The sequence below is a fragment of the Toxotes jaculatrix genome, chromosome 21 (assembly GCF_017976425.1).
Source record: "Toxotes jaculatrix isolate fToxJac2 chromosome 21, fToxJac2.pri, whole genome shotgun sequence".
NCBI classification, from domain to species: domain Eukaryota; kingdom Metazoa; phylum Chordata; class Actinopteri; family Toxotidae; genus Toxotes; species Toxotes jaculatrix.
In genome coordinates, this window is record NC_054414.1 from 20,472,980 (window position 1) to 20,497,649 (window position 24,670).

Sequence of the window (24,670 nt, forward strand, 5' to 3'; positions counted from 1 at the left end):
ATTAAAATAAACCTGTTACACGGTCAATTGGAGCATTTGTTAACTAATCTTATTTTGAAAGTGAAACACATTTTGTTTCGGCTTTTATTTTGATGACATGAAACGGAAGCCGTGTTAGAGTTTGTGATTTTACATAAAGTCAAACGCTCCGATGATCTGTGTTCGCGCTGTGTCCGCGCTCGTATCCGGATTATTTCTCACTTTATTTTGAAGGTTTATGAAAGAAAAACTCCTGGAATCTCATTGGTCGACCACTGACGGGCGGGGCGACCGAGGGGTCAAGGGTCAGCTGAACCCGGAACATCAACAAAGCAAACAGAAGCGACGGGAGCGAAGCTGAAGTCCGCTGAATGTTCCTGCGGCTCCCGCCGACATGTTCTCCGTTTTGCTGCCCACGAACGGTTTGCTGGTGGCGGCTCTCAGCCTGCTCCTCACCCGCTTGTCCTGCTCCTCTCTGTCGCTCCCGGACATTCCGCACATCGCCGCTTACTTCGGGACCAAGACCCGGTACGAGGAGGTGAACCCGCACCTGCTGCGGGACGTCTTCTCCGTCAACGCGTCCGTCCTAAAACCTCCGCCCACCGAGCGCTGCTCCCCGGTCCACCTGACCGCCGTCATCAGGCACGGCAGCCGGTACCCGACCGTGAAGAACATCCGCAGGATCCAGAAGCTGAGCGAGCTGGTCCGGAGAGAAGCTTCCGGAGGCTCCGCGGACTGGCTGCAGGACATCCAGAGCCACTGGCAGATGTGGTACACCGAGGACATGGACGGTGAGGATCCGCTGAAATATCCATGGAAACATTTCTGTTAAACTGCTGAGAGAGCTGGAACACATCCCGGAAACCACTGCTCCGTGAATATTCCTGTGAAACACCTGGAAATGTTCCTGATATTGTGGTAACAGCGGTGTAATTAGTCCCAGCATGTTTCGTATCAAACTGCTGACATGTAACTGAACGTTTGTGGAAAATATAATTCATGTTGCTGTGAAATCCAGAATATTCCTGTAGAATGTGACGAAGCTGCTGGTTTCTGTTTGATCAAATGTCCTCGTCCTCAGGTCAGCTGGTGATGAAGGGTAGGGATGACCTCCGTCAGCTGGCGAGGCGTCTGTCCGTCCTGTTTCCGTCTCTGTTGTCGGAGGAGAACGTGCAGAGGGGGAGGATCAGTTTCCTGACCAGCTCGAAGCATCGCTGTGTGAGCAGCGTGGAGGCGTTTCAGGAGGGGCTGCAGCAGCACTGGGGGCGTCACGGTGAGAGCTGTGGGATAGGTCAGACAGGTGCAGGTGCAAACACCTGAGCCGCTTTAACGAGGACAGGATCTTTAGGACCAGACGGCTGGGCCAGAGCGTGGCTGAAGCTGGGCAGGTGATCTCACCTGCTCGCTGTGCTCACTGGTCTGTCCGGGGAGTGGCTGACGTCCTCCTGTCTGTCTGGTTACGTCTGTGGTTCCGTGTGTTTGCTTTGTTTCTCTGTCAAACATTTTACAGACAAAAAAATGGATTAGTCGAACAAATATTTGCCAGATTAACTGATAATCAATAGTTACACAGCTCCTCCTCCTTCTCTGGAGGCTGCTCACCGGCATTATGGGAAATGTAGGAAACTCCACACGGCAGCAGAAGTCAATGCGTCTCGAGTTCATGGACGTGTCTGACGTCTCTCTGCAGAGGTGGAGTACAGCCACGAGGTGGATGACGAGCTGATGCGATTCTTCGAGCGTTGCCGTGGTTACGTGGAGGGTGTGGAGAACAACCGCACGGCGCTGCTGGAGGTGGAGAAGTTCAAACACGGGGACGAGATGGACAGAGTGAGGAGGAGGGTGGCGGAGAGACTGGGCCTCCCTCACCAGCGCCTCACACCGGGTCAGACACACACACACACACACACACACACGCACACACACGCACACACACTTCATCCCTTATCCCCCTAAACCTGAAACTAACGTGAAACTTAAAACCAAGTCAGAACCTTCAAACGGCTCTTTGAAGTAGTGAGGGGAAGGTCCTCACCGAGCCGCGGTGTCCTCACCGAGCCGCGGTGTCCTCACCGAGCAGCGGTGTCCTCACTGCTTTGGTGGACATCTTTTGTAGTAACTTCCTGTAGAACGCTGAGGGAAGAAGAACGATCTCAGTGTTAAACTTCAGCATCAGTGAAGTTTGTCCCTCTGTGTCTCCTGTAGATCTGGTTGAGGCAGCGTTCTTCTTGTGTTCCTACGAACTCTCCATCAAATCTCTTCACTCTCCCTGGTGTTTCCTGTTTGATGAGAACGACGCCAAAGTAAATACACACAACAACAACAACACATCACGTACACACACACTCATCTGCTGATCAGTCAACAGGACATGAGTCTGTCTCCGGCTCTGACTCTTGTGGACACTCATCAGTGGAAGCTGCTGTTTAAACACAATAATGTGACCCACGCAGAACAAAGACTGAACGCTGATAAACACTCGGGCCTGTTCTCAGATCTGTGTATGAACCACAGTGTCCTGCGTGTGTAGGACACTGAGCGTGTCCATGGATTTGTGTCATTTGTGTGTTTTACCTGCCGTTTCTCTCTACAGGTGTTAGAGTACAAGTCGGACCTGAAGCAGTACTGGAAGCGCGCTCACGGTCACGCAATCAGCAGTCTGTCCAGCTGTCCTCTTTTCCATCATGTCTTCAGGACACTTGACAAAGCCGGACGTCCCCGCAGGTTAGAGACGTGTGTCCACTCAGGTTATGTTTATGTGAAATCATCATCACGTCACTCAGGGACGACACAAATGGATTTTGAATTGAACTCAGTTAGTCTCGTGTCCTTCAGGTCCACAGAGGCGTCCCCTGAGCCGGCCTCCGTCCTGGTGGGTCATGCCGAGACGCTCCTCCCCCTCCTCTCCCTGCTGGGACTCTACAAGGACCAGACTCCGCCCACTGCCAACAACTACCACTCTCAGCACGGTACAAAGCCCCGCCTCCACCCTCATATCCAATCAGAGACAAGGATGTGATGTCAGATAACACCTGTGGGTTTGGGCTGTGAGGTGTTTCCGGTGCAGTGGCCACTCTCAGCACTGCAGCGTGTGTTTTCATCAGCTGTGTGTGGAACTGGGTTTGGGTCCAGGTGAACCACCGACTCACCTCAGACGCAGTTTTTGTCTCCCGGTGTGTTTTACAGGTAGAAGTTTCCGAACCGGCCGGATCGTCCCGTACGCCGCCAACCTGCTGTTCGTCCTGTACGACTGCCAGCGAGGCCCCCGGCTGCAGCTGCTCATCAACGAGTCTCCTGCTCGATTCCCGGGGCTGGAGCAGGAGGACGCACCGCTGTACCGGGACGTCCGGGCCACGTACCGCCACCTGCTGGACGGCTGCGACTTCCACAGGGCGTGCGAGGGGAGGACCGGAGGCCGAGGACCAAACACCGAACTCTGAGAGATGAAAGGTGTCCAGCAAAAACCAGTAAAACCACAGAATCCAGTTCAGACATAAAAAGCAGAATCTGCTATAAAAAAAAGTCCAACACTGAAACTGACCGAGTCTGTTTCCTGCAGCAGAGGTGACGATGAAACCCGCGACACGGAGACTGAGTCTCAGTCTGCGGTGAACCAGCGTCAGTGGCATTACAGGGTCATGAAGCTTTATGTTTATTTATTCAGATGTTTATGATCACGTGATTTACACTGATTGTGATTGGTCGATTCTGTTTGTTGGACCTCTCTTACATCTTCAGCAGATTCACTGAGCTACTGACAGCCTGAGGGAGGATTTTCACAATAAAGGCTCTGGTGAGTCTGCGGGACGTTCAGGGTGAATTTTTCTTTCTGTTGTTTATTTGAAAACATTTGTTTGTTTTTATTTCCTGTGGAATGATTCCTGAAAGATGCCAAATGTTTCTAATTAAAAGCTTTAATACACCTTTATCACGGCTGGACAGTTTCTCCTGCCTCCACTTCGACTTTATCATTTTAACTGGATTTTACAGCATTTCTTTTATAAACAGAAAAATCTAAGAATTTCCTAAATGCTTGAAAATTTGAGATAATGTTGAAATTAAAATCATAATCATCAAGAAAAAGTAGCAACATGGGATTAAAGTCTTTTTTTTAAGGAAAACTGTAAAAGCACAACAAACATGGTTGAGTTCGTCAGGCTGTTCGACAGAAATCATACGTAATGTAATCAACACTTAGGCTGTAAAAATCAAAACTTTCTATATTATTCTATGACATTATGACCCAGTTCACTCACTGTCACACGCTCACTGTCCTATCAGGTACATGAACACACGATCAGCACGTTTTACACTCATGTTTTTACAAGTTTATTCCATCGGAACAGGGAAAACTGCACTCTGACTTCAGCTGGTTAAATGTGAATATTCGCTGTTTCCTGCAGTGACACTAAACAAACCACGGTCACTTCCACACATTCAAACAGAATAAAAACAAAAAGGTCGGAGTAATAATGATAAAGTGCTCGTCATGAAAAAGTTGCACAGTTTGAAACAAACTGCAGGATTAGATTCTCTTTCTGCTTCAAACTCACTTTGCTTTTTGATTTGACTGTGTAAAGATTTCAGAAACAGATTTATGGGTCAGTCATTTCCAAACTTATCACATGTTCACTGAATTCATTCTAAAAGCCAATGTAAAGCAAAGTAGTTCTGCTGAACTGTAATCACAATAAACTGACTAATAAATAAAGCTGAAGAAACTATAAACAAACAGTTTCCAGTAAATAATAAATAATAACAGATCACAGAACTATTTCCAGGAGAATATTAGGAAATTACAAACTTGAGAATTTTCCAAATAATTTCCTGGAAAATGATGAGTTGGTGTGGAATCCTAAAACTAACTAACAGGTAATGAAAAGTTATGAAAAGGCAGGGCAGTCAAAAAATCTGAATCAATATCATCATCAATACATAATAATTAGTTGAATAATTAAAACGAAGCTTCATCCTCCAGTTGGTAAAATAAATTACAATCTAATTTATTTTAATCTGCAAAATGATTTGACTCTTTTTAAAACTCATTTTAATGATTGAACTGTTTTACTTAGATAAGTCACTTATTTACTAACAGCAGTTTCAGGGTTTGATCATTTGGTTCTAATTATAGCTGATCAGTCAGGTGTGTTAAAGATTTACGTCTTCAGGAGGAACCAATGGGCTCAGAGCTGAGAGGCTCAGACCGAGGAGGGAAGGACAACAGCAAAATTACAGAGAAACCACAAACTTTATACGCAGTGACTGTGACACCGTATACCTGCCCACAGATGAAGATTATAAATGATATATGTGTGCAGTGTTTTTGAAGACTTACGTCAGCAGAAAAAGACACTTTGAAAAACGTGGAATAACATCAGACGGACGGATCCAACCAGAGACGAGGGGCTGCAAAAAGACATCGTCCCATTTAAGGTGGTCACAGCACAGAAAGGTTGGGAGACACCGTCCTGTAACTGGTTCAATGATGAGGAGACTCGTTAGTTTGATTTCATTTTTAAAAAGAAATTTTACTACGGAGTTTATTTACAGTGGAAACCAGCAGCAAAGCGCAAGACGAGCTGTAACGATGAATTCATGTCATTGTCATGTCAAAACCTGGAACTCGAGCTTCTCGACGGTTCGGTATGTTCTTACTCTCAGGCACAGAAACGAACGCTTCGTCATTCCTGGGTCATCGGATGCTTCTCAGGGATCATCAGCGCCGCCGTAAAAAGGTTTAAATAAAAACAAAAACCAAAAAGCAGTGGCACGTCGGACACGTTTAAACACATCAAGAGACAGAGGGTCAGTATGTACGCACTGAGCTGATCAACGGGTCGGGAATCAAACCTGCGACTGCAGGCTGAGCTGAGGTCATCACGTGATCAAAGTGTGAGTTTGTGTTCAGTCCAGAGCGGCGTGCAGCAGGGCGCTGTGTCCACCCGCCAGTTTAGATTTCTTCATCTTACCGATCGCCTTCTGAAGGTCGGACTGAAGGATCGGACGAATGACGTCCTCCAACGAGCTGAGAGAGACAGAGACAGGTAGACGGTCCTTTCATCGCTTCTTACACTTTAAATGCGTTTGAGCACAAAACTGCAACATAACAAAATGTGGAAAAAACACAATAACTCACAATAACTCACAGGTCACACACACAATAACTCACAGGTCACACACACAATAACTCACAGGTCACACACACAATAACTCACAGGTCACACACACAATAACTCACAGGTCACACACACAATAACTCACAATAACTCACAGGTCACACACACAATAACTCACAGGTCACACACACAATAACTCACAATAACTCAGGTCACACACACAATAACTCACAGGTCACACACACAATAACTCACAATAACTCACAGGTCGCACACACAATAACTCACAGGTCACACACACAATAACTCACAATAACTCACAGGTCGCACACACAATAACTCACAATAACTCACAGGTCACACACACAATAACTCACAGGTCACACACACAATAACTCACAGGTCACACACACAATAACTCACAGGTCACACACACAATAACTCACAGGTCGCACACACAATAACTCACAATAACTCACAGGTCGCACAGAGTTGCGTGAGGACTGACTGTGTTTGAGATGGAGTGACGTCGCGGTGCCTGCGACAGTTAAACTGTTTCCTACCTGTCGTTCTGAGAGTGGACGAAGTCTCGGACACAAAGCAGCGCGGCGTCGCGACACATCTCTCTGAGGTCACTTCCTGAGAAACCATCTGTTTCCTTGGCGATATCGACAAGGTCAACTGACGAGTCCACCTGCGGAGAGACAGAGGTGATCGGATTCGAATAAACTGATCTGTAAATAAAATTCTACCAACTCGTACGTTTGCTGCATCGTCACAGCAGCAGAAAGAAAATACGACCTGCAGAAGATAAAAGCATTTACAGGAAAATAAAGTTGGGTCGAGCTGAGGAGTCGGATCAGGTCCGGTCCAGTCTGTGTGTGTGTTTGTGTGTGTGTGTGAGTGTGTGTCTGTGTGTGTGTTATTTCTCAGTGGTTGTAATGTGAGAACTTACGCTCTCGTTCTCCAGGATGAGTTTGAGGATCTGCTCTCGCTGCCTCACGCTCTGCAGAAAGAAAAACACAGTGTTTGTGCTTGGTTTTTGATCAGATGCTGATCAGATATCAATACTTTGCATAAATCATACCGGCTGGTTGATGTGGAACCTGGTGGGCATCCTCCTGAGAATAGCAGAGTCCAGATCCTGAGGACGGTTCGTGGCTCCCATTATGATCACCTGACACCGACAGAAGCTCCGTCGTTATCACGACACTCGAATTATTAAACAATCATCACAATTTACTGTGATTATTTTTCATCCTTATTGTTCACGTGTGTCTTTGTTCAGGCTTTAACAGCCTCACACCCACTGATCCAACCATCAGATTAACACTGAGCTTTGAAAAGAAGAATTGCAGACTTTTCTAAAACGTCTGACAGCCTGGTCTCACCGAGGTCTCCGGCCTGACCTGAGACAGACACCTGAAAACCTGGACGGCCGTGGAGATATTGTGTACCTGGCAGTGGTGGTCTGTGTCCAGTCCGTCCCACAGACTCATGAACTGGGCTTTCATCATGGCCGTGGCTTCGTGGTCCGAGCTGGAGCGACTCCTCAGGAACGAGTCTGACACAAAGCACACATCGACACACTGACACCTGCTGCTCAGAGGCAGGTACTGAACCACACACCTGAGGTCACTCAGGCCACACCCCCTCATTAACATACAGCCAGATAAACTTTAATTATCTGATTCAAAATTAGAATTTGTTCGATTGTTTTTTCTTTATTTCTTCTTTGATTTGTTGTACAAACTTTATCGTGTGTGTGTATATTCAGTGTGTTTATTGATACTGTACCTATCTCGTCGATGAAGATGATTGACGGCTGCAGTTTAACAGCCAATGAGAACACAGCAGCAGCCAGTTTCTGGGACTCTCCGTACCACTTATCCGTCAGCGTGCTCGGCTGCAGGTTGATGAAACGAAACCCCGCCTCCTTGGCTGTTGCCTTGGCAATCAGAGTTTTACCGCAGCCAGGGGGCCCGTACAGCAACACACCTGTTACCATGACGACAGGATGGGTATTATGGCCTGTGCTCAGTACACTGTCATGTTCCAGTGTCCCTTCATTCCATCCCTTCCTCCCCCTTCTCCTTCCTTCCTTCACTCTGTCCATCCTTCCTACCTCACTGCCTTTTCACTTTTTGTATTCCTCCCTTCTTTCCTTCATTCCTTCCTTTCCTCAATGCTTCCTTTATCTGATCCTTTCTCCCTCATCACTTCTTATTCTCTTTTCTCCTTTCCTCATGCTCTTCTATTCTTTCTTTCTCTCCTTTATTTATTCCTTCACTTCTCTCCGTTCTCCTTCTCCTGATGTACCTCTGTTTAAACTCATCAGTGTCTCAGTGTCTCTGCGTCTCTGACCTTTCGGGGGCTGCAGCAGTCTGGATCCCTGGAACAGGTGTCTCTTCTGAACAGGTAAGATCACCGTCTCCTTTAACTCTGTGATCACCTCGTCCAGACCTGCGATATCTCTCCAGGTGATCTACACACAGTCGGAGGTTTGTTATTTAGAGTAGCACATTTTAACACACACACACACACACACACACACACACACACATACAGGTATATATATGTAAAGTCACGGCCTCTTGTGTGATATGTTACCTGCATGCTGAGCGGGTCGACCAGGTGAGCTGCGATGCTCATCTCGTACTCTGACAGCTTCACGTTTTTAACTCCGATCTGACGCATTAACTTCTCTGCCTGAAAGAGAGAAGAAGAAGAAGAAATCCATTCAGTGGCTGTTCCAGAGCTTTCAGACACATCACCTGAGCTTCATCAGCAACTGATCTAACTTCATCTGCTGAAGACAGGGTGAAGCCATCAAACGTTCCTTTTGAGGTCACCTGTACCCCATGACTGAGGACTCCCCCCACCCGTCTCACCTGTTTCTGAGCCTCCACCTTCTGCTTCCTGGTGGGGTCGATGGCGTCCACCATCCACTTGATGGTGAAGTAGGTGACAGCACCAAATATGGTGAGGCGGAAGAGGAGGCCGATGACCTCATTCCTGCCCAGAGGACGGGCGATGTTTTCAGCTGGGACTTCCCTCAACACCATCGTCAGGGTCAGCGAGGACAGGAAATACACACAGGGCTGCAGACAACAACACAAACAACAACAAGTTTCTATACAATCACTTTGTTTATAATGACGCACAAGATAATCAGTTTCATTAGGTCAGACTTAAGAAAAGCTGCAGTCTGGAAAACTAAGATGAACTTCACCCTTTACTTCAGACACTTATCATTTAATGCAGCTCATAACCTTGATTAAAAGAAGGCGAACCCAGGACATGGTAAAATGTCCAGTTTTTAAAGGGAGTTTGGTGGGAATTCCCTCTGTCACTGTAACAGGAAACGGAACGGCTCATCACTTTGGAACCAGATCAGAAAGCAGCTCCAGTTATGTTTCAGCAGTTTTCTCTGTCTAACAAAAACTAGCAAGAGAAAGATTAGAACTTCCTCCATTTCAAATTTTAAAGTGGAGTTTGGAGACACCTTCCCGCGGTGACTATCTCTGATTTAGTTTGGATTCAAACCGGATTGAAAAGCGGCTGCTTGAACAGATTCTTATTTTCAGATCTTTACATGAAGTCTGGCGACACGTTGCTGTTATATTCTACACTACACAGAATTCTTCATTTGTACAAATGCCGAATTAAACAGCAGCTTCTGTTGGATGGTTTCTGATCTTCAGTCACACTCCGACAACTTCGTGTTTCTAAAACGAAGCGATGAAATGTTAAATTGTCGTATTTTTAAACGGGCTCTGACAGGACGTTTTTTAACGTCTGATTTCGACACACACCGGGACCCTTCCTGATACAAGTGAACTGCTCTTTATTTCTCGTGCTAGACTCCTGTCCCCCCTCTGGTCCTCGTACCACAGTTTGGGATCCTCCGATATCCGCATTATAAAACCGAAAGAACTGTGCGGGTTGCTAACTTTAGCATTAGCTTGACCTTCTGGGTCTCTCCGGCCGTGGTAGAGTGGCTCCTCGCCGGATAAACTAACAGATATGACTGGCGGTAACGCACCGCGGAGCTCCACCAGCTTCGTTAGAAACGCGGGAAGAAAACAACAGAAACTCCTCGTTTATCCGGTAAAACGTGACAGACTCTTACCTCCTCCGGTCAGTCAGGCAGCGCACTTCTCCGGCCTCTTCTTCTGTGGTGCTGATGCGGATTGTCTCTTTCTTCTTCTTCTACCTCTACCGAGTTTGGACTCACTCCCGCCACCTAGAGTGCCGGAGTGGAGAGCAAATAACATGAGGTAACAATAAATTCAGAAATGTGAATGTTTCTGTTCCCCATCAATCCCACAGGTGGCGCTGTAACACAGCGAATAACTGTCTGAATTCAAGGTTACATTAAATCATTTACAGTTTCACGCAGTCTTCATCATCATCATCATCATGTCTCTTCAAATTCAGTGTTTGCATTAACACCAGACGGAGTTCTGAACTAACGATGTGTTTAACGGTCTCGGTGCGTTACCAGCAGAAAAAAATTTATTTAAAAACACATAAAAAAAACTAAAAATGTTGAAATTCAGGTAAATTAAAATAAAACCGCAGCCCTCGCTGTAGCCGCAGGGCTGGTTACGTAATGTCAGTGGGACCCTGCCGGTTGCCAGGTTGTGAATTATTTCCGCTGATATTATATGAGAGTTTTTACGACATAAGTTTTGAATAGGAGGATAATGCGATCAGAATTTGGCAACCCAGTGTGCTGACAGGACGTGTGTGATTCAGGAAGCCCAGTTAGCTGCTAACAGCTAGCATCGTCAAGTCAGACACAGTGATGCAAAGGCAGGAAGCGGAGGGTTTTAGAATATAAAAGCACTGTTCATATTTGACACGAGGTACGACGTGAACTTTGTGAAGCTTGCATCTGTTCATCTTCATCAGAACTAACACTCACTTTTTAAAATGCTATCCTCTGACAGCCAAACATCAGGCTTTTATTTATCTGCCATTTGCTGAACCAATTGCAATCCAAGCTTGTAAATCAGCTGTACAAATGATCAGTATAAGATTTTACATACACCTTAGCACTTCGATATTTATGCTCCAGATATTTTTTTTAACTTTGAATCCTTAATTTGTTTTCTAATTCTATTTTTAGAGGAGGATGTATGAACTGAGCTTCCTCAGTCTCAGGAGAAAAAGCCAAGGCAAATAAAACCTGTAAATGTTGATACACTTATTTTGAAGGTACAGAGTGGATGTGCTCTGATCCTGCTTTTGACTCTGCTTTAACTCTACTGTGACTCGGTGTGTCGGTCCCGTCTCTTCCTCCGGTCAGAGACCGCTCGGAGAGATTTTCTCTCCGCCTGTCTGCGTTCAATCACGGCGTCTCTGCTGCTCACCGAAGCCGGGAACAGTCCGACTGGATCCATCCGAAGGCCTGGATCTTCATCGAACATCGAGCGGCGGATGGTTTTGTCCACGGGCGGGGGACCTGGAAACCCGGGCCCGCACAGGGAGCAGGGAGGAGGCCCCGACGCCCCCTTGTTCTGACCCACAAAACAGCACCGACGGCCGGGCTGCCCGTCTACTAGCAGGTCGGCTAGCCTTTGGCCGTATCGGAGCTCACAGGGTGGCACCCCAGGAGGCCGTATAATGGGGTCGTGTTTTATCCGTTAGAACCTTGTTTGTTGTTATTGTTCATCAAGAAGGATCTTTGCGCTATAAATTTTAAATTTCGGAGGTCGCGGAGCTGGTGGCTAGCTATCTCCGGGCTAGGTGTCCCAGTTAGCTTCTCTTCCCGGTAACCAGGCAGCGGAGGCTCCGGAGCGGGGACGGGGAGCCCAGACAGTCTCTCTGTACTTTCTCCTAACTGTACATACTGAACGGATACACTGAGAATGGCTGCGATTTCCTTAATCAGGGAAATGGTGAGCAGAAATAAAAGGCGATACCAGGAGGACGGCTTCGACTTGGACCTGACTTGTATCCTTTTACTGTCAGTTAACGGGCTTGGTTAGCTTGGTCCGCTAGCTGCTTCGCTCTGAAATGTAATGCAACACCACATTCAAAAAGTGTCAATTTAATTATGCTGTGGATGTCGTCTAACAGGCGTCTCGCATTAAACCAGACTCTATGGTAGATAGAGCTACTCTTCATATCGGCGAGAATGGAACAGTTAAACAGCCAAAGCAACGTTAGAAAAATCAGAACAGTTAGGAACGGCTTTGGGCTCTTGAACCGAAACTGAGCCGTTAACGGCCGCGGTAATAAATAGAATGTGTAAATGTTATAGAATGCTCGTTATGGGACAGTGTTTGGCAAATGGTAGCTAATTCTCACAGTTAGTAAATGTTCTCCGTTTAATGTGCACATGTGTGCGCGTGTTTGGGAGTTTATCTTAAATTGGGAGTTTTTTCAACGGAGTTCGGTTGGCTGCCTGCAGGAGAATGAGGTTCAGTCGGGCTGGGAAGCGTTGCGATGCGTTTATCTCCAGTTTTTCTGTAACGACAAACGTGATCCAGAGGTTTTGGGTCAGTTCTGAACAGGACGTCTGCTCAGGCTTTACAAGGCTCGACGGAAGAGATTCGTGATTTAGCTGCGAGCTGTTTTTATGCGCTTTATCTGAGCAGTTGCTAAAAGGCTAAGCTAACGGCGGTGTCAGTGCCGTTGCATCAGCAGCGAACAGGCACACACCTGAAAGCGACACCTGAACACCGAGTATGAATAAAACTGTAAACCTAGTTTCAACAGTTCCTCAACAGTTCAGGATGATTTAATCCCCACGAACACCCAACATACAACATTAATACATATGGCTGAGGTAGAATCAGTATTTTAAAACAAACATACCAAAGAGCAGGAGAGCAGGTCTGAAGGCTTTCCCAGAATCCCCAAAGATCCCAGTAGCATCTGGATGAAAAACACTCTGCAACGTGTTTCTCGTGTTTCCTGTCCGGGAGGCTGGAAATGGCACTGTTCTTTTAATAAAACGCAAATAAAACATTCACACGTTCATTTGTTTAAAAAATAGAAAAATGACATGGACGGATAAAACAGGTGTCAGATATAACAGACTCTCTGCTGTGGGTCATGTGTGTCAGTTGTAATAAATCCTGTTCATGTCGCAGTACACACAATATTTAGTAAAGATTCTGGAAAGTTCACGTCTTCATGTGTTATAGTGAACAAACACAAAGATGGACGACTCAGAAAACCAGTAACTCTTCCCATCTGAGACACTTTTCATCAGTCACATCATGGGAGTCGCAGAGCGAAGCTTCAGTTTCACAGAAAAATAAATACACGGTGAAGTTTAACACGTGGTGCCGCTCTGACAGTTTCTCCAGGATCCTCAGACAAAATAAGAATGTTATTCATGTAATACGTACACAACAACATATATATATAAACAGTGGCAGCGCCCCCTGTGGCCACACATGGGAATGTGCACGACACTGATTCAGGAAACTGCTGGGCTTTGAGTCTGAGCAATGAAGATCACAGGAAGCAGCAAATCACTAGAAGCTAAAGCTCATGTACAGAAGACGAGGCGGCACAGTGGCACAGTGACACAGTGACTGACGCAGCTGCACCCAGACACAGCTACACCCAGACGCAGCTCAGCTGAGCAGCAGCTGGAGGCCCTGAGCTCCTACTGTAAACTCACATCTCAGTGGACTGTTGCTTCAGTCCACTGATCACTTCCTCCGTTACAACACAGAGAATGTCCATCATAATTCTAACAGGTGATAGGTTTTTCATGTTAGATCCTCACAGAGAAACGATTCTGCCGTCATTATAAGAGCTGCTGATTCATTTCCTGTCAGTGTTGGAGCTCAAGGCACCGAGCTTCAGCTGTGACTCTCTGAAAAACAAAAACCTGTGGATGTTTCTAAAAACCCAGGCCACGTCCTGCTGGTCTGACGGAGCTGTTATCGTCCTCACCGACTCCTCACATCTGGATGAAAGAATGCACGTACAGTACACGATTTTCACTGTCAGTTCATCTGATTTTCAGAAAGCATGAAAGAATTCCCACTGCAACACCTCAGAGGTCAGTCTGACGTCACGTCAACGAACCATTTAGTCTGTAGACATCAGGAAGCTGTGGAAAATGTCCGTCTCAGTCTCTCAGGGTCCAAGACGAAGACGCTTCCACTTCACTGACACGTACAGTGAACAGCACTGTTCATCTGGAACACTGACTCAGAGGATTAAATGGTTTTCAGAAGCAGCTGCTCAGAGTTAGACAATGTGTGAAAGTAAAGAAGGTAAATGATGAAATGCAGCTGAGGGTTACTGTCAGCACCGATTCATCTGCCAAAGGTTTTCCTGATCGTTTAACCTGTAAAGTTCCAGAAAATGGTGAGAAGCATCTCAGCTTCTGTGATGTCTGTCAATCTGCTGCTCTCTCTCTCTCTCTCTCTCTCTCTCTCTCTCTCTCTGGCCTGGTCTATGGGAGGGTCTGTGGCCTTTATGCTAAGCTAAGCTAAGCTAAGCAGCTGCACAGGCATGAGAGCAGGATCAGTCTGAACTTCACTAAATGTTGAACTGCTCCTTTAAAGTTTGCTCTCACCACTTTACATATAAAACTTAAAGTAACAAATCCTACCTCACCTGGAGGTAGCTGCAAAGCACCATGGGAGCCGGCTGAGGTGTGGACAGGTGTTCTGAGCTCCGTCCTGGAGTCGGCCTGAAGCAACAGAATGCTCAGTTTATTGATCCTTAACAGAGCCGTCAGATATTTATCCAAACATCATAGCGATGGGTTTCCCCGCGGAGCGACTGGAGGGAGTTTATAGAAACAACATTGATGATGTTGTTCGGTAAGACAGTGCTCAGTGTGACCTTTGACCCCTCCTGAAAGCAGCAGGCAGTGGGATTTAAATGTTTTAACCCACTAAGTACCAATCTTTCACTCTTCCTGCAAATCATTTTCAGAATCATCTCATATATCAGCCAAAAATCATTTTATATATGGTTATATCACACAGATAAACCAGTCATTACATGTTTATACACACGTTATACAGACTAGATGAGGGTATTACAAAGCAATGCTTTATTGATTTGTAATTAATGAGTTAAAACATGAAAACTGTTTTATAGTTAGAGCTGGTTAAAATACACACACACACACACACACACACGCTTCTGTTTTACACATGAAGAGTTTTGTCTGACTTTTAAAGGCAGAATGAGATTTTCAGACGTGAACTGTAAAATAAAAGCTGAACCTTTGTCTCTGTTCCAGGTTTTTAGATTCAAAGCACAAGAATCACTACAAGATCTACAATCTGTAAGTCCTGTCTGTCCCGTGTGGCTTTCTTATTTGAATTCAGGCGTCAGACTGACTCTGATTTTAGTTTTGCTTTCAGCCACGATTGGTTTGAAAAGTGCAGACGTACTGATAAAATAAACCTGCAGCAGTTTCTCTCTCTGAGGCAGAGACGAGTGTCAGGATAGAGACGGTCTCACTCAGGTTAAAATGTGTTCTGAGTCTCTGCTGTCACTACGATAAATGTCTTAAAAGACAGTTTGTATTTCATTTCTGTCAGATCCCCCTGAACCCCACACACTGGTCCTTTAACATGTGTCTCTGTCCACAGATGTGCAGAGCGACATTATGACACGTCAAAGTTCAACTGTCAAGGTGAGATTCCCTGATGAAACTGAAGGAGCAGCCTTTTTAATCTGAGGTCAGGGAATAAAGAACGTACCTGATCATCCGTTTCCGTGTCTTTCAGTCGCTCAGTATCCGTTCGAGGACCATAACCCCCCTCAGCTGGAGCTGATAAAGCCGTTCTGCGAGGACCTGGATCAGTGGCTGAGCGAGGACGAGCAGCACGTCGCAGCCATCCACTGCAAGGCAGGAAAAGGCCGCACCGGCGTCATGATCTGCGCCTACCTGCTGCACCGAGGCAAGTTTCAGGAGGCTCAGGAGGCTCTGGACTTCTACGGAGAGGTCCGCACCCACGACAAGAAGGTAACCACACCACTGCTAACGTTTAATGCAGGTTTCACGGTGCCTCTGCTGTGTCAGCTGCTTCTGATCTGCCAGAGAACAAACGTCAGGTTAACTGTAAGGATACTGGACTGCAGCCTGATTGGTTGGTTAAACCTCTGGTTGTCATCTGTTGTTGTACCTGTCGTTAGCTCAGTAAAAGATTCATAATGCTCAGGTAGTAAAACAGGTAGGGACGTCGTGATCAATGAATATTGTTTATCTGCTGATCCAGAGTCAGATCGGATACTTTTCTCTAAACGATGATTAAATCTGTGTCACACTGAAATGACTTCACCTCATTCACCAAATCCTCACACAATCAAATAAAGAAGCATGTTGGAAGATGAAAATGCTTACTGCCAGTGGAATGACTTATAATTATGTGTGTGTGTGTGCTCAGGGCGTGACCATCCCCAGTCAGCGACGTTATGTCATCTACTACAGTTTCCTGTTGAGGAACCAGCTGCAGTACAAACCTGTGGCTCTGCTCTTCCATAAGATGCTGTTTGAAACCATCCCCATGTTCACCGGAGGCACCTGCAGTAAGTCTGAGCGTCTCTGCAGCACCTTCACACACCTGTCCTGAGTCTTCACATCCGTCTCTGACTCACCAAATCACGTGTGCTGTCGTGCTCTCCGTTCAGACCCTCAGTTCGTGGTGTATCAGCTAAAGGTGAAGATTCACACGTCGAACCCCGTCCACACCCGCAGGGAAGACAAGCTGATGCTGTTTGAGTTCCCGCAGCCGCTTCCTGTCTGCGGGGACATCAAAGTGGAGTTCTTCCATAAGCAGAACAAGATGATGAAGAAGGTGAGGAGGAGTCATCAGCTGATTACTTTTCAAAGTTGATGTAAACAAGTGCTAAATAATTTGTTTGCATCATATCAACTTAAAATTCACAGAAATGAAAGGAATGAAATGGATCGAGATCCTTTAACTGTTTAACTGCTGAGTGAAAGCTGAGTGAGCAGCAGCTGAATCCCCTCGTTTCCCGAGCATCTAACCATTACACCACAGATCAGCTGTGGGAAGGTTGCTGGTTGCTTGGGTTTGTCATAAATAAGTTGTTTATAAGTTGGGTAAATTGTCCTGTATTCATCTGTCCATGTATACATCCATGTATACATCTTACCTAAGAGGTTTTGTGGAGGAGTCATCCAGGATGAGTTTCCTAACTGAGGTCCCTCTGGTCCACTTCCTGAGTTTGGCTGGAGGACCTGTTCTGGTCTGGAACCACCAGACTCTTGTTGGATCCACAGCACTGGGGCCCTCTGTTCTCCTGGGTGCATTCAGAGCATCAGGAGTGGGTTTACACCTCATCCACATCTTTGGCTTCACAGCTCGATGGCCCAGGTCTAAGAATTTTAAAATAAAATCTGTAACAGTAAATTGTGCAGCAGGTGAAGGGCCCTGAGCGATCTGCAGTCTTAGACAGACAGGTTTCTGTACGGTGCAGACAGATGGACCAGCTTCCTCAGTGTCCTCTTCTCCTGTTGTGCCAGGAAAAGATGTTTCACTTCTGGGTCAACACCTTCTTCATCCCGGGGCCGGAGGAGAACCCAGACAAGCTGGAGAACGGCAGCGCCGGGACGCAGCGGGAACCGACTGACAGAACGCATCAGAACCTGGGGACGATGACGCCGATGATGATGGGAGGAGAAACCAACGACAGAGACTACCTGGTTCTCACTCTGATCAAGAACGACCTGGACAAAGCCAACAAAGACAAGGCCAACAGGAACTTCTCCCCGAACTTCAAGGTAAAACGTTGTTGTTGGTTTCATTGTTCAGCATCACTTCAAATCAAGAGAAGCAAACAATGTGTTTTAATGTGCTGTTTACAAATATGGCTGCACCAGGGGCGGGGCCAGTCCAAGGACCTCATGTAGTGACAGCAGGCTGCGACTCCAGCTGCTCACGCTCTGCTTTCATTGTCTGCTTCAGGTGAAACTGTTTTTTACGAAGACGGTAGAGGAAGGAGCGAACTGCGACGCCAGCAGCACCTCGGCCTCGGTGACCCCGGACGTCAGCGACAACGAACCAGATCACTACCGCTACTCCGACACGACGGACTCGGACCCAGAGAACGAGCCGTTCGAAGAAGACCACCACAATCAGATCACAAAAGTCTGACACACACACACACACACAAACATACAGATATATATGCGTGTATATATGTATATATACATACATATATACACAGTATATATACAGTATATAAATGTATACATTCACAAAACCCCTAACTAAGACTAGCGCGTGGTTAGCTAACGGGGGAATATAACCGATGGACCAGACTCTGGGATCAAAGAGCTCAGACCCCGCCCCCCCCACCCCCTCCTCCAATCCTCTGCTTGGTGCACACCTGGACAATCACATGAGCTGATGGTCGGGGGTGAGGAGGGTGGGGATAAACACGTGGGCAGGGCCAGGCTGGAAAATGGACAGCAAGTGGACAATGAGACAGATGAATGGACAGACAGGAAATTTTCAAAATGAAAGGGGTAAAACTTGAATATAAACAAACTGAAAGACAAGTAGACGTCTTTAGTGACTACACCAAGATGTTTGTTGGATGAATCCTCAGTCCCCCTGTGTCCTTCCATCCTTCTTTACTTCCTTCCTTCCTGACCAGTTTTAGGAAACTTTATGCAGACCAATCTTGATCTTTTCACCTCTGCCCTCCTCAGTCTTCAGTTAAGCTGTCAGAGTGTTGCCTCTTCTCTCTGTGCTAACCTGCGTTTCTTCAGCCCAAATTCACACGTGGTTATTTTTCTGCAGAGCTACGGTTTATTTTAAATTATTAATCTTCTTGTCACGCGTGTGTCCATATGGATTTTTGAAGGCCAGTACTGATCTGAAATCTGTGTTAGTTTATTAATATAAATCTAAATCTGCATCATTTCCTGAAAAAAACAGGAACAGGAAACTAGAAAGTTGAGGTTTTTCACCTCAAGAGCATATTGGACCGGACTGTGGTGAGTGGGTTTGGATCAGTCAGTCTGAACCCGTCTGAGCTGGTTTGGACCGTCCTGAGTCAGTGTGGACCAGTCCCATTTGGGTAGACAGATAAAGTGTGGCACCCTTTCATCACAGTAATCTTTTTTTCTTTAGATTGGAACGCTCCCCCACCAAAGACCTTTAGAGACATCCAAACTTACCTTATCTTTCTCTGTCTCGAGTCCTGTTCAGACCAAGCTGGACTGGATCGCATTTGGGATGAAGCAGCGCACAAAGAGAAGTGACAACCTGTTGTTTGAATGTGACAATGAAGAAGAGAAACTTGGATCATTCACAGTCTGCTGCAGCTGTCAATCATCTGCTGAAAGCCACACCCAGTACGAACCTGAACCTGCTGTGAGCTCACGCTCCCGTGGCTTTTCTGTCTCGTTCCACAGTTTCTCTGCAGCTCTTCTGTCCTCCACCTACAGGACACGTATTTTTGTTATACTCTGACTTATATCAATCAGTAAGCTAAACAAACAAGCTACACACGTAATAACCATTCCTTCAGCTGGATCTGCTTTTAAGCTCCACACCTACGTCAGCTCACCCACCCTGATACAAACTACAGCAGAGCGCTCAGCTGGGATGTGCCTGGGATGTTGGGGGGGGTTAAAGGGCAGTTGGCTTTGTATGTATTTTGGGGGGAAAGCTTAGTCCATCCAAAAAAGGCCGTTAGGCTTGTGTGTGTGCTGATTTCTGTCGAGCTCAAACATACAGTCGTCCTCTAAAGCTTTCAGCGCACAGTTTCTCAGCTTTGGGGTTTGCGGTCGATTTTGTGACCACTGTTGTTGTTGGGAGTCACAAGCTTTAGCTTTTGTGTGTCTCTGGTTTCTGACAGTTCAAAGTGGGTGGTGCTCTATAATTATGACTCTGTAGACTATTAATTGTTCTGTTCACCACTTCGTAGAGACATCTAAGCACTTCAGTCCTTGCAAACTGTACCTTTAAAGCGAGGGTTGATGACAGTTTGAGGATCACATCATCATGACAGCAGGTTGGAGGCCGTTCCGTCTGGATTGTACAGAAGCAAATGAACATCAGGGATTCTCTGGTTCCTTCACATCGTAGATTTAATGTCATCAGAGCAGGACAATCCAAAACTAATCCCTGGCTGGTTTGTGTTCTCCGGGCTCTAACTGAGCGTTGGAGCTAACTGGTTAATTTGTGGATGTTTACCTTCATGTGTCCTCAAAGTAAAATCCGAAGGTGCAACAGGTAACTCCAAGCACCGTGTGGGTTGGATGGAGCTGTGAACTGCTGCTGACTGTCACCGTGTCAGTGCAGTCAACAGCAGTGGCAAGTTACAATCAGGGTTTCTAATCAAAAAAATGTAGGCACCACCTATAACATCATCTGTAATGAATATCAGCGCGTTCCAGTTGGCACCTGGTCAGTCGGAGCCTCCCTATTGGTCATCTGAAAGAGCATCTGCCTCCAGACCTGGTGTAGGTAGAAGTTTTAGTCCTGATGCCGGATTTCCGTCCTAACATTTGGTGCTACGACCAATCATCGGCCCTGGGTTGGTTCTGTAGTTAATGATTGTTCTTCTTAGTTGTGGTTCCAAGACGGAGCTGGGACTTCAAGTTCCTATTGTTAGCCCTGTGGACCTCGTCCAGGTCCTGATCACACAGGATGCACCGGAGGCTTGAAAACATGAAACCCACAACTGTAGAATCTGCGTCCAACATTTCCCCGCCTTATATTCTGACATCAGAGCGTCATGTGCAGCTCGGTGACCATAACACCAATCATGTCTGCTCATGATCATGATCCAGCTGTCAGAGGAGGAGGCTGATGCTTAAACGGCAGGTGGTGATGAGCTCCCTCTGGGACGTTTGAGATGTCCGGAGGTGTAGGTGTGATGTTTCCAGCTGTGCACGTCGTCCTAATCAACTTTATGTCAGAAGAAAGACGACAAACAAAACCGACCGTCAGTTTGCTAATCAGACTGTAAACAGCTGGATCGCAGAAACAGGACGGATCGCTCCTCGAGTCTCTGGAGCAAGAAGAAAAAAACCCTGGTGCTGCTGAAACTGCTTCCTGTGTGATCACAACCTGGGGCGCAGCTTTGTGTTACCAGCAAACCAGTCCACCACACAGTCCACCACACAGTCCATCACACAGTCCACCACACAGTCCACCACACAGTCCATCACACGGTCCACCACACGGTCCATCACACAGTCCATCACACAGTCCATCACACAGTCCATCACACAGTCCACCACACAGTCCATCGTGTCGGGTTTTAGGTGCTAAGCTGACCCAGCCTGGGCTGATTCTGAGCCTGTTGTCCATCTGTGGTGCTCTCTGACCTGTGACGCTCAGCAGCTCTGTGGTCAGCGTGGCGATCTGTCCACAGGCTCTGTTTGTGTAGCTGCCGGTATTTCACAGAAGCAACGCACTTCCTGCTTTGAGTCCTGTTGGGTGCTGTCAGACCTGGCCTCACTTCCTGTCACCGACCTGTTCAGACATGACCAGCGTGTAGACCCGCTCAGTGGAGGAGCTGAAAACCTGAACACGTTCCAAGAAAACACAACTAACTACGGCAGAGTGCTGAGATCCAGAAAACCTGGACTGGATTTTCCACGTTATCACAGAAACAGCAAACAGTTCGGGCTGTTTCCAGTTTTACTGGCTATTTTTTGAACAAGCCACAGTTTTACATTCAGGATGAACTCATCTGATTAAAGGCACAAAGAAGAGAAGAGATGCACATAAATGCTGTCAGGGGTAATTGAAGGATGCTGATTGGCTCAGTGCAGGGTTTTAAACTAAAGAGTTAAATAACAGATTTGTGTTTGTAAAAGTGTAAAGGAACACAACCAGGCAACAAACATGGCGGTGATGTTTCCCGACCTCTACAGGAAGTGACAGGTTTATTACCTCCTGCGGAATGCTGGGTGTGTACTGAACAGGTTTTGGGTGTTTGAGGCCAGACAGGTGCTGTCCTCGTCTCTGTTTCAGGTGCTCCATGTCTTTTTCTAATGACCATAGACGACACGTCCTCGTTCAGCTGTCAAATCCACCTGGGAAGTTCAGAGAAAAGTGGTTGCTTAGTTCACAGATCCAGGTTTGATTCAGGAAGAGGAATTTCTCCTGAATGCAAATTTCACAAAATTTGTCCACAAACATTTTGTTTCCAAAATGATTCAACAAGTTTAGAAGAAAATGTCAGTGTTGATCCTGTTCAGGGTTCGTGTACCGACCCAGACTCCCCTCTGAGTGAATGTCGCCGGGTTTACACAGTCCTTCAGTCGCAGAGCGTCTCCGTCTCGTCTGATGATGCTTCAGCTCTTTTCTGTTTACATCTCATCACCAAACCTGCCAAAATGAAGCTCAGCCTCGTTTTATGTTTGACGTGTTGGTCTGTTAGTTCTGCAGATGACAGCTTGGTCTGTGTTCGTGTTATTAATTTGTTTTGCCTTAAGGTTCGGTCACATTAGCCCTGCGGTCGCCTGCCCGCCCCACACTCGGGCCCATGGGAGGATGTGATGTCAGTCTGTTGGTCACTGTACAAAACCTGCAGAGGAATAACTGAGTCCACATCTCAGAACTCAGGCTATCAGTCTTTCTGTTGGCTGCACGTGTCACTCGCACGAAGGTGGAAGGTGAAATCTGACGAAGCAAAATATGGCACCAAAGCAGGAAGTTCATTCCAGACTTTGTCAGTTTGGCTTTTGTTGAAGTGAAAAAGAGGCGGAGCAAGGCTTCGCAGGACGTCATGTGACCGTACCTTTACTTGAAGCTGACAGCAGTTCTCTGCTTGAAGGTCCTTGAAAGTTCCTCAGCATCTCAGAGTCAAGAGCACCAACCACATCTGTGGGACAGGAGGTCAAAGGTGAAAATCAGTCAAAGAAAGCAGTGCAGATAAAGCACATGTTGGAAATCAGTAACAGTGAACAGTGACTCCGACCCTCAGGTCTGTGTGGTTATCTGGACCAGTGATAACCACACCTCCCTGGGAACTGGGAAATCTGATCCCAAACACTGGTTTGAGAAACCAAACCTGATATTTTGTCCCCAAATCGTCCCAATGGACTCAGTATTGATGAGTCCTCAGTTCTACCGTGAGTCTGGAATCGGTCAGGCTTTCCCACAGATGTGGTTTGGTACTGGGCTCTGATCCCCGGGGTCGTTTCCCCTGCAGCATCACTGTCGTCCAGCTTCAGGTTTAGCTCAGCGTCCACAATGTTCCTGTTCATTATGATGATTGTGCTGTTTTTAGCTTGTCAGGTATTGATTTTGGTTTTCACTCAGTCAACAAACAAACAGAACTCTACAGAAACCGGGTCCTGTATCACCATGGAAAACGTTAAACTGACTCCCCCCGCCCGCCCGTTCTTTTATTCTGTCCCTCCTTGTTTTATAATGAAATAAAAACACTGTAAAGGTGAATAAAGTATTTATAAACAGCTGTTCTTGTCCCTGATGCTGTAAAATTATTTCAAGAGATCACACCGACTCCTTCAGAACATCCTCATTTCCTGTCTCCCTCCCATTTTCTGCTCTGAATGTTAGAGACAACACGTGTGCGTTCAAACACGCTTTACATCGCCGAGCGTGTGATCGATCAGTGACTTGGCAGAAATGATAATCACGTCCTCCACAAAGCTCTGTAGCAGCACTACTGAGCACGCTCCAAACGACTGGAGAACAGGCAGGGAAAATGAGGTCACACACACACACACACTCACACACACACTCACACACACACACTCACACACACACACACACACACACACACACACACACACACACACACACACTCACACACTCACACACACACACACACACACTCACACACACACACACACACACACACACACACACACACACACTCTGAGCCTTGTGGGCACCAAACCATAACTAATTCTGTCTTATCTGCTGCTATAAAAAGATCAAAGAAAGTGAAAAGCAGCAGAGGAACCACAAACAGATCTGACTCACACTCAGCTTCAAACTGAACCTCAGCACTGTAAAGACTCACAGGACTCAGTCAGGACTCAGGACTCAGTCTGACGGGGCTCAGTCAGGACTCAGTCTGACAGGGCTCAGTCTGACGGGGCTCAGTCTGACGGGGCTCAGTCAGGACTCAGTCTGACAGGGCTCAGTCTGACAGGACTCAGTCTGACAGGGCTCAGTCAGGACTCAGGACTCAGTCTGACAGGGCTCAGTCAGGACTCAGGACTCAGTCTGACAGGGCTCAGTCAGGACTCAGGACTCAGTCTGATGGGGCTCAGTCAGGACTCAGTCTGACAGGACTCAGGACTCAGTCTAACGGGGCTCAGTCTGACAGGGCTCAGTCTGACAGGGCTCAGTCTGACAGGGCTCAGTCTGACGGGGCTCAGTCTGACGGGGCTCAGTCTGACGGGGCTCAGTCAGGACTCAGTCTGACAGGGCTCAGTCTGACAGGACTCAGTCTGACAGGGCTCAGTCAGGACTCAGGACTCAGTCTGAAGGGGCTCAGTCAGGACTCAGTCTGACAGGGCTCAGTCTGACAGGACTCAGTCTGACAGGACTCAGTCTGACAGGACTCAGTCTGACAGGGCTCAGTCTGACAGGGCCAGGTTTACGTTG

General features: G+C 46.8%; 3 protein-coding genes and 1 long non-coding RNA gene across 6 annotated transcripts; 2 read left to right on the forward strand and 2 right to left on the reverse strand.

Annotated features, from left to right (window-relative positions):
* Nucleotides 1-373: 373 nt before the first annotated feature.
* minpp1b (multiple inositol-polyphosphate phosphatase 1b) lies at nucleotides 374-3,907 on the forward strand. Its single transcript, XM_041066599.1, has 7 exons — nucleotides 374-770; nucleotides 1,061-1,252; nucleotides 1,670-1,864; nucleotides 2,185-2,282; nucleotides 2,573-2,703; nucleotides 2,815-2,948; nucleotides 3,166-3,907. The coding sequence occupies exons 1-7, from the start codon at nucleotides 374-376 to the stop codon at nucleotides 3,417-3,419; spliced, it is 1,401 nt and encodes a 466-aa protein (XP_040922533.1). The 3' UTR covers nucleotides 3,420-3,907.
* On the reverse strand, nucleotides 1,246-2,682 carry LOC121201013. Its single transcript, XR_005896578.1, has 4 exons — nucleotides 2,554-2,682; nucleotides 2,015-2,258; nucleotides 1,582-1,767; nucleotides 1,246-1,471 (listed from the first exon to the last, which is right to left on the reverse strand). It is a non-coding gene; the product is annotated as an uncharacterized LOC121201013 (long non-coding RNA).
* Nucleotides 3,277-12,942, reverse strand: atad1b (ATPase family AAA domain containing 1b). Of its 2 annotated transcripts, XR_005896577.1 has the most exons (12): nucleotides 12,924-12,942; nucleotides 10,228-10,341; nucleotides 8,987-9,196; nucleotides 8,706-8,804; nucleotides 8,460-8,580; nucleotides 7,893-8,093; nucleotides 7,553-7,659; nucleotides 7,183-7,272; nucleotides 7,051-7,101; nucleotides 6,659-6,789; nucleotides 5,315-6,004; nucleotides 3,277-3,415 (listed from the first exon to the last, which is right to left on the reverse strand). XR_005896577.1 is itself a non-coding variant. In XM_041066602.1 (11 exons), the coding sequence occupies exons 3-11, from the start codon at nucleotides 9,158-9,160 to the stop codon at nucleotides 5,884-5,886; spliced, it is 1,095 nt and encodes a 364-aa protein (XP_040922536.1). In that variant the 5' UTR covers nucleotides 9,161-9,196; nucleotides 10,228-10,341; nucleotides 12,924-12,942; the 3' UTR covers nucleotides 4,349-5,883. The 2 variants fall into 2 exon arrangements, 1 of the variants encoding a protein (XP_040922536.1); XM_041066602.1 differs by lacking the exon at nucleotides 3,277-3,415 and having other exon boundaries at nucleotides 4,349-6,004.
* On the forward strand, nucleotides 11,380-23,505 carry ptenb (phosphatase and tensin homolog B). 2 transcript variants are annotated; one of them, XM_041066600.1, is made up of 9 exons: nucleotides 11,380-12,056; nucleotides 14,815-14,899; nucleotides 15,328-15,372; nucleotides 15,683-15,726; nucleotides 15,821-16,059; nucleotides 16,481-16,622; nucleotides 16,725-16,891; nucleotides 17,584-17,841; nucleotides 18,026-23,505. In XM_041066600.1, exons 1-9 carry the CDS (start codon nucleotides 11,972-11,974, stop codon nucleotides 18,212-18,214), a joined length of 1,254 nt encoding a protein of 417 aa, XP_040922534.1. In that variant the 5' UTR covers nucleotides 11,380-11,971; the 3' UTR covers nucleotides 18,215-23,505. The 2 variants fall into 2 exon arrangements, with proteins under 2 accessions (XP_040922534.1, XP_040922535.1); XM_041066601.1 differs by lacking the exon at nucleotides 11,380-12,056 and having other exon boundaries at nucleotides 13,813-14,899.
* The last annotated feature ends 1,165 nt before the right edge of the window (nucleotides 23,506-24,670 follow it).

What these genes read in the sequence shown, in the direction of transcription:
- minpp1b (XM_041066599.1), top strand. Translation starts at nt 374, where the DNA reads ATGTTCTCCGTTTTGCTGCCCACGAACGGTTTGCTGGTGGCGGCTCTC. An exon ending in GTACACCGAGGACATGGACG is followed by an intron (nt 771 to 1,060) that starts GTGAGGATCCGC and finishes CCTCGTCCTCAG; the next exon opens with GTCAGCTGGTGATGAAGGGT. An exon ending in GCAGCACTGGGGGCGTCACG is followed by an intron (nt 1,253 to 1,669) that starts GTGAGAGCTGTG and finishes GTCTCTCTGCAG; the next exon opens with AGGTGGAGTACAGCCACGAG.
- ptenb (XM_041066600.1), top strand. Translation starts at nt 11,972, where the DNA reads ATGGCTGCGATTTCCTTAATCAGGGAAATGGTGAGCAGAAATAAAAGG. An exon ending in AGAACAAGATGATGAAGAAG is followed by an intron (nt 16,892 to 17,583) that starts GTGAGGAGGAGT and finishes CTGTTGTGCCAG; the next exon opens with GAAAAGATGTTTCACTTCTG. An exon ending in ACTTCTCCCCGAACTTCAAG is followed by an intron (nt 17,842 to 18,025) that starts GTAAAACGTTGT and finishes TGTCTGCTTCAG; the next exon opens with GTGAAACTGTTTTTTACGAA.
- atad1b (XM_041066602.1), bottom strand. Translation starts at nt 9,160, where the DNA reads ATGGTGTTGAGGGAAGTCCCAGCTGAAAACATCGCCCGTCCTCTGGGC. An exon ending in CATCTTCATCGACGAGATAG is followed by an intron (nt 7,660 to 7,892) that starts GTACAGTATCAA and finishes GCTTTGTGTCAG; the next exon opens with ACTCGTTCCTGAGGAGTCGC. An exon ending in TCATCCTGGAGAACGAGAGC is followed by an intron (nt 6,790 to 7,050) that starts GTAAGTTCTCAC and finishes GTCTCTCCGCAG; the next exon opens with GTGGACTCGTCAGTTGACCT.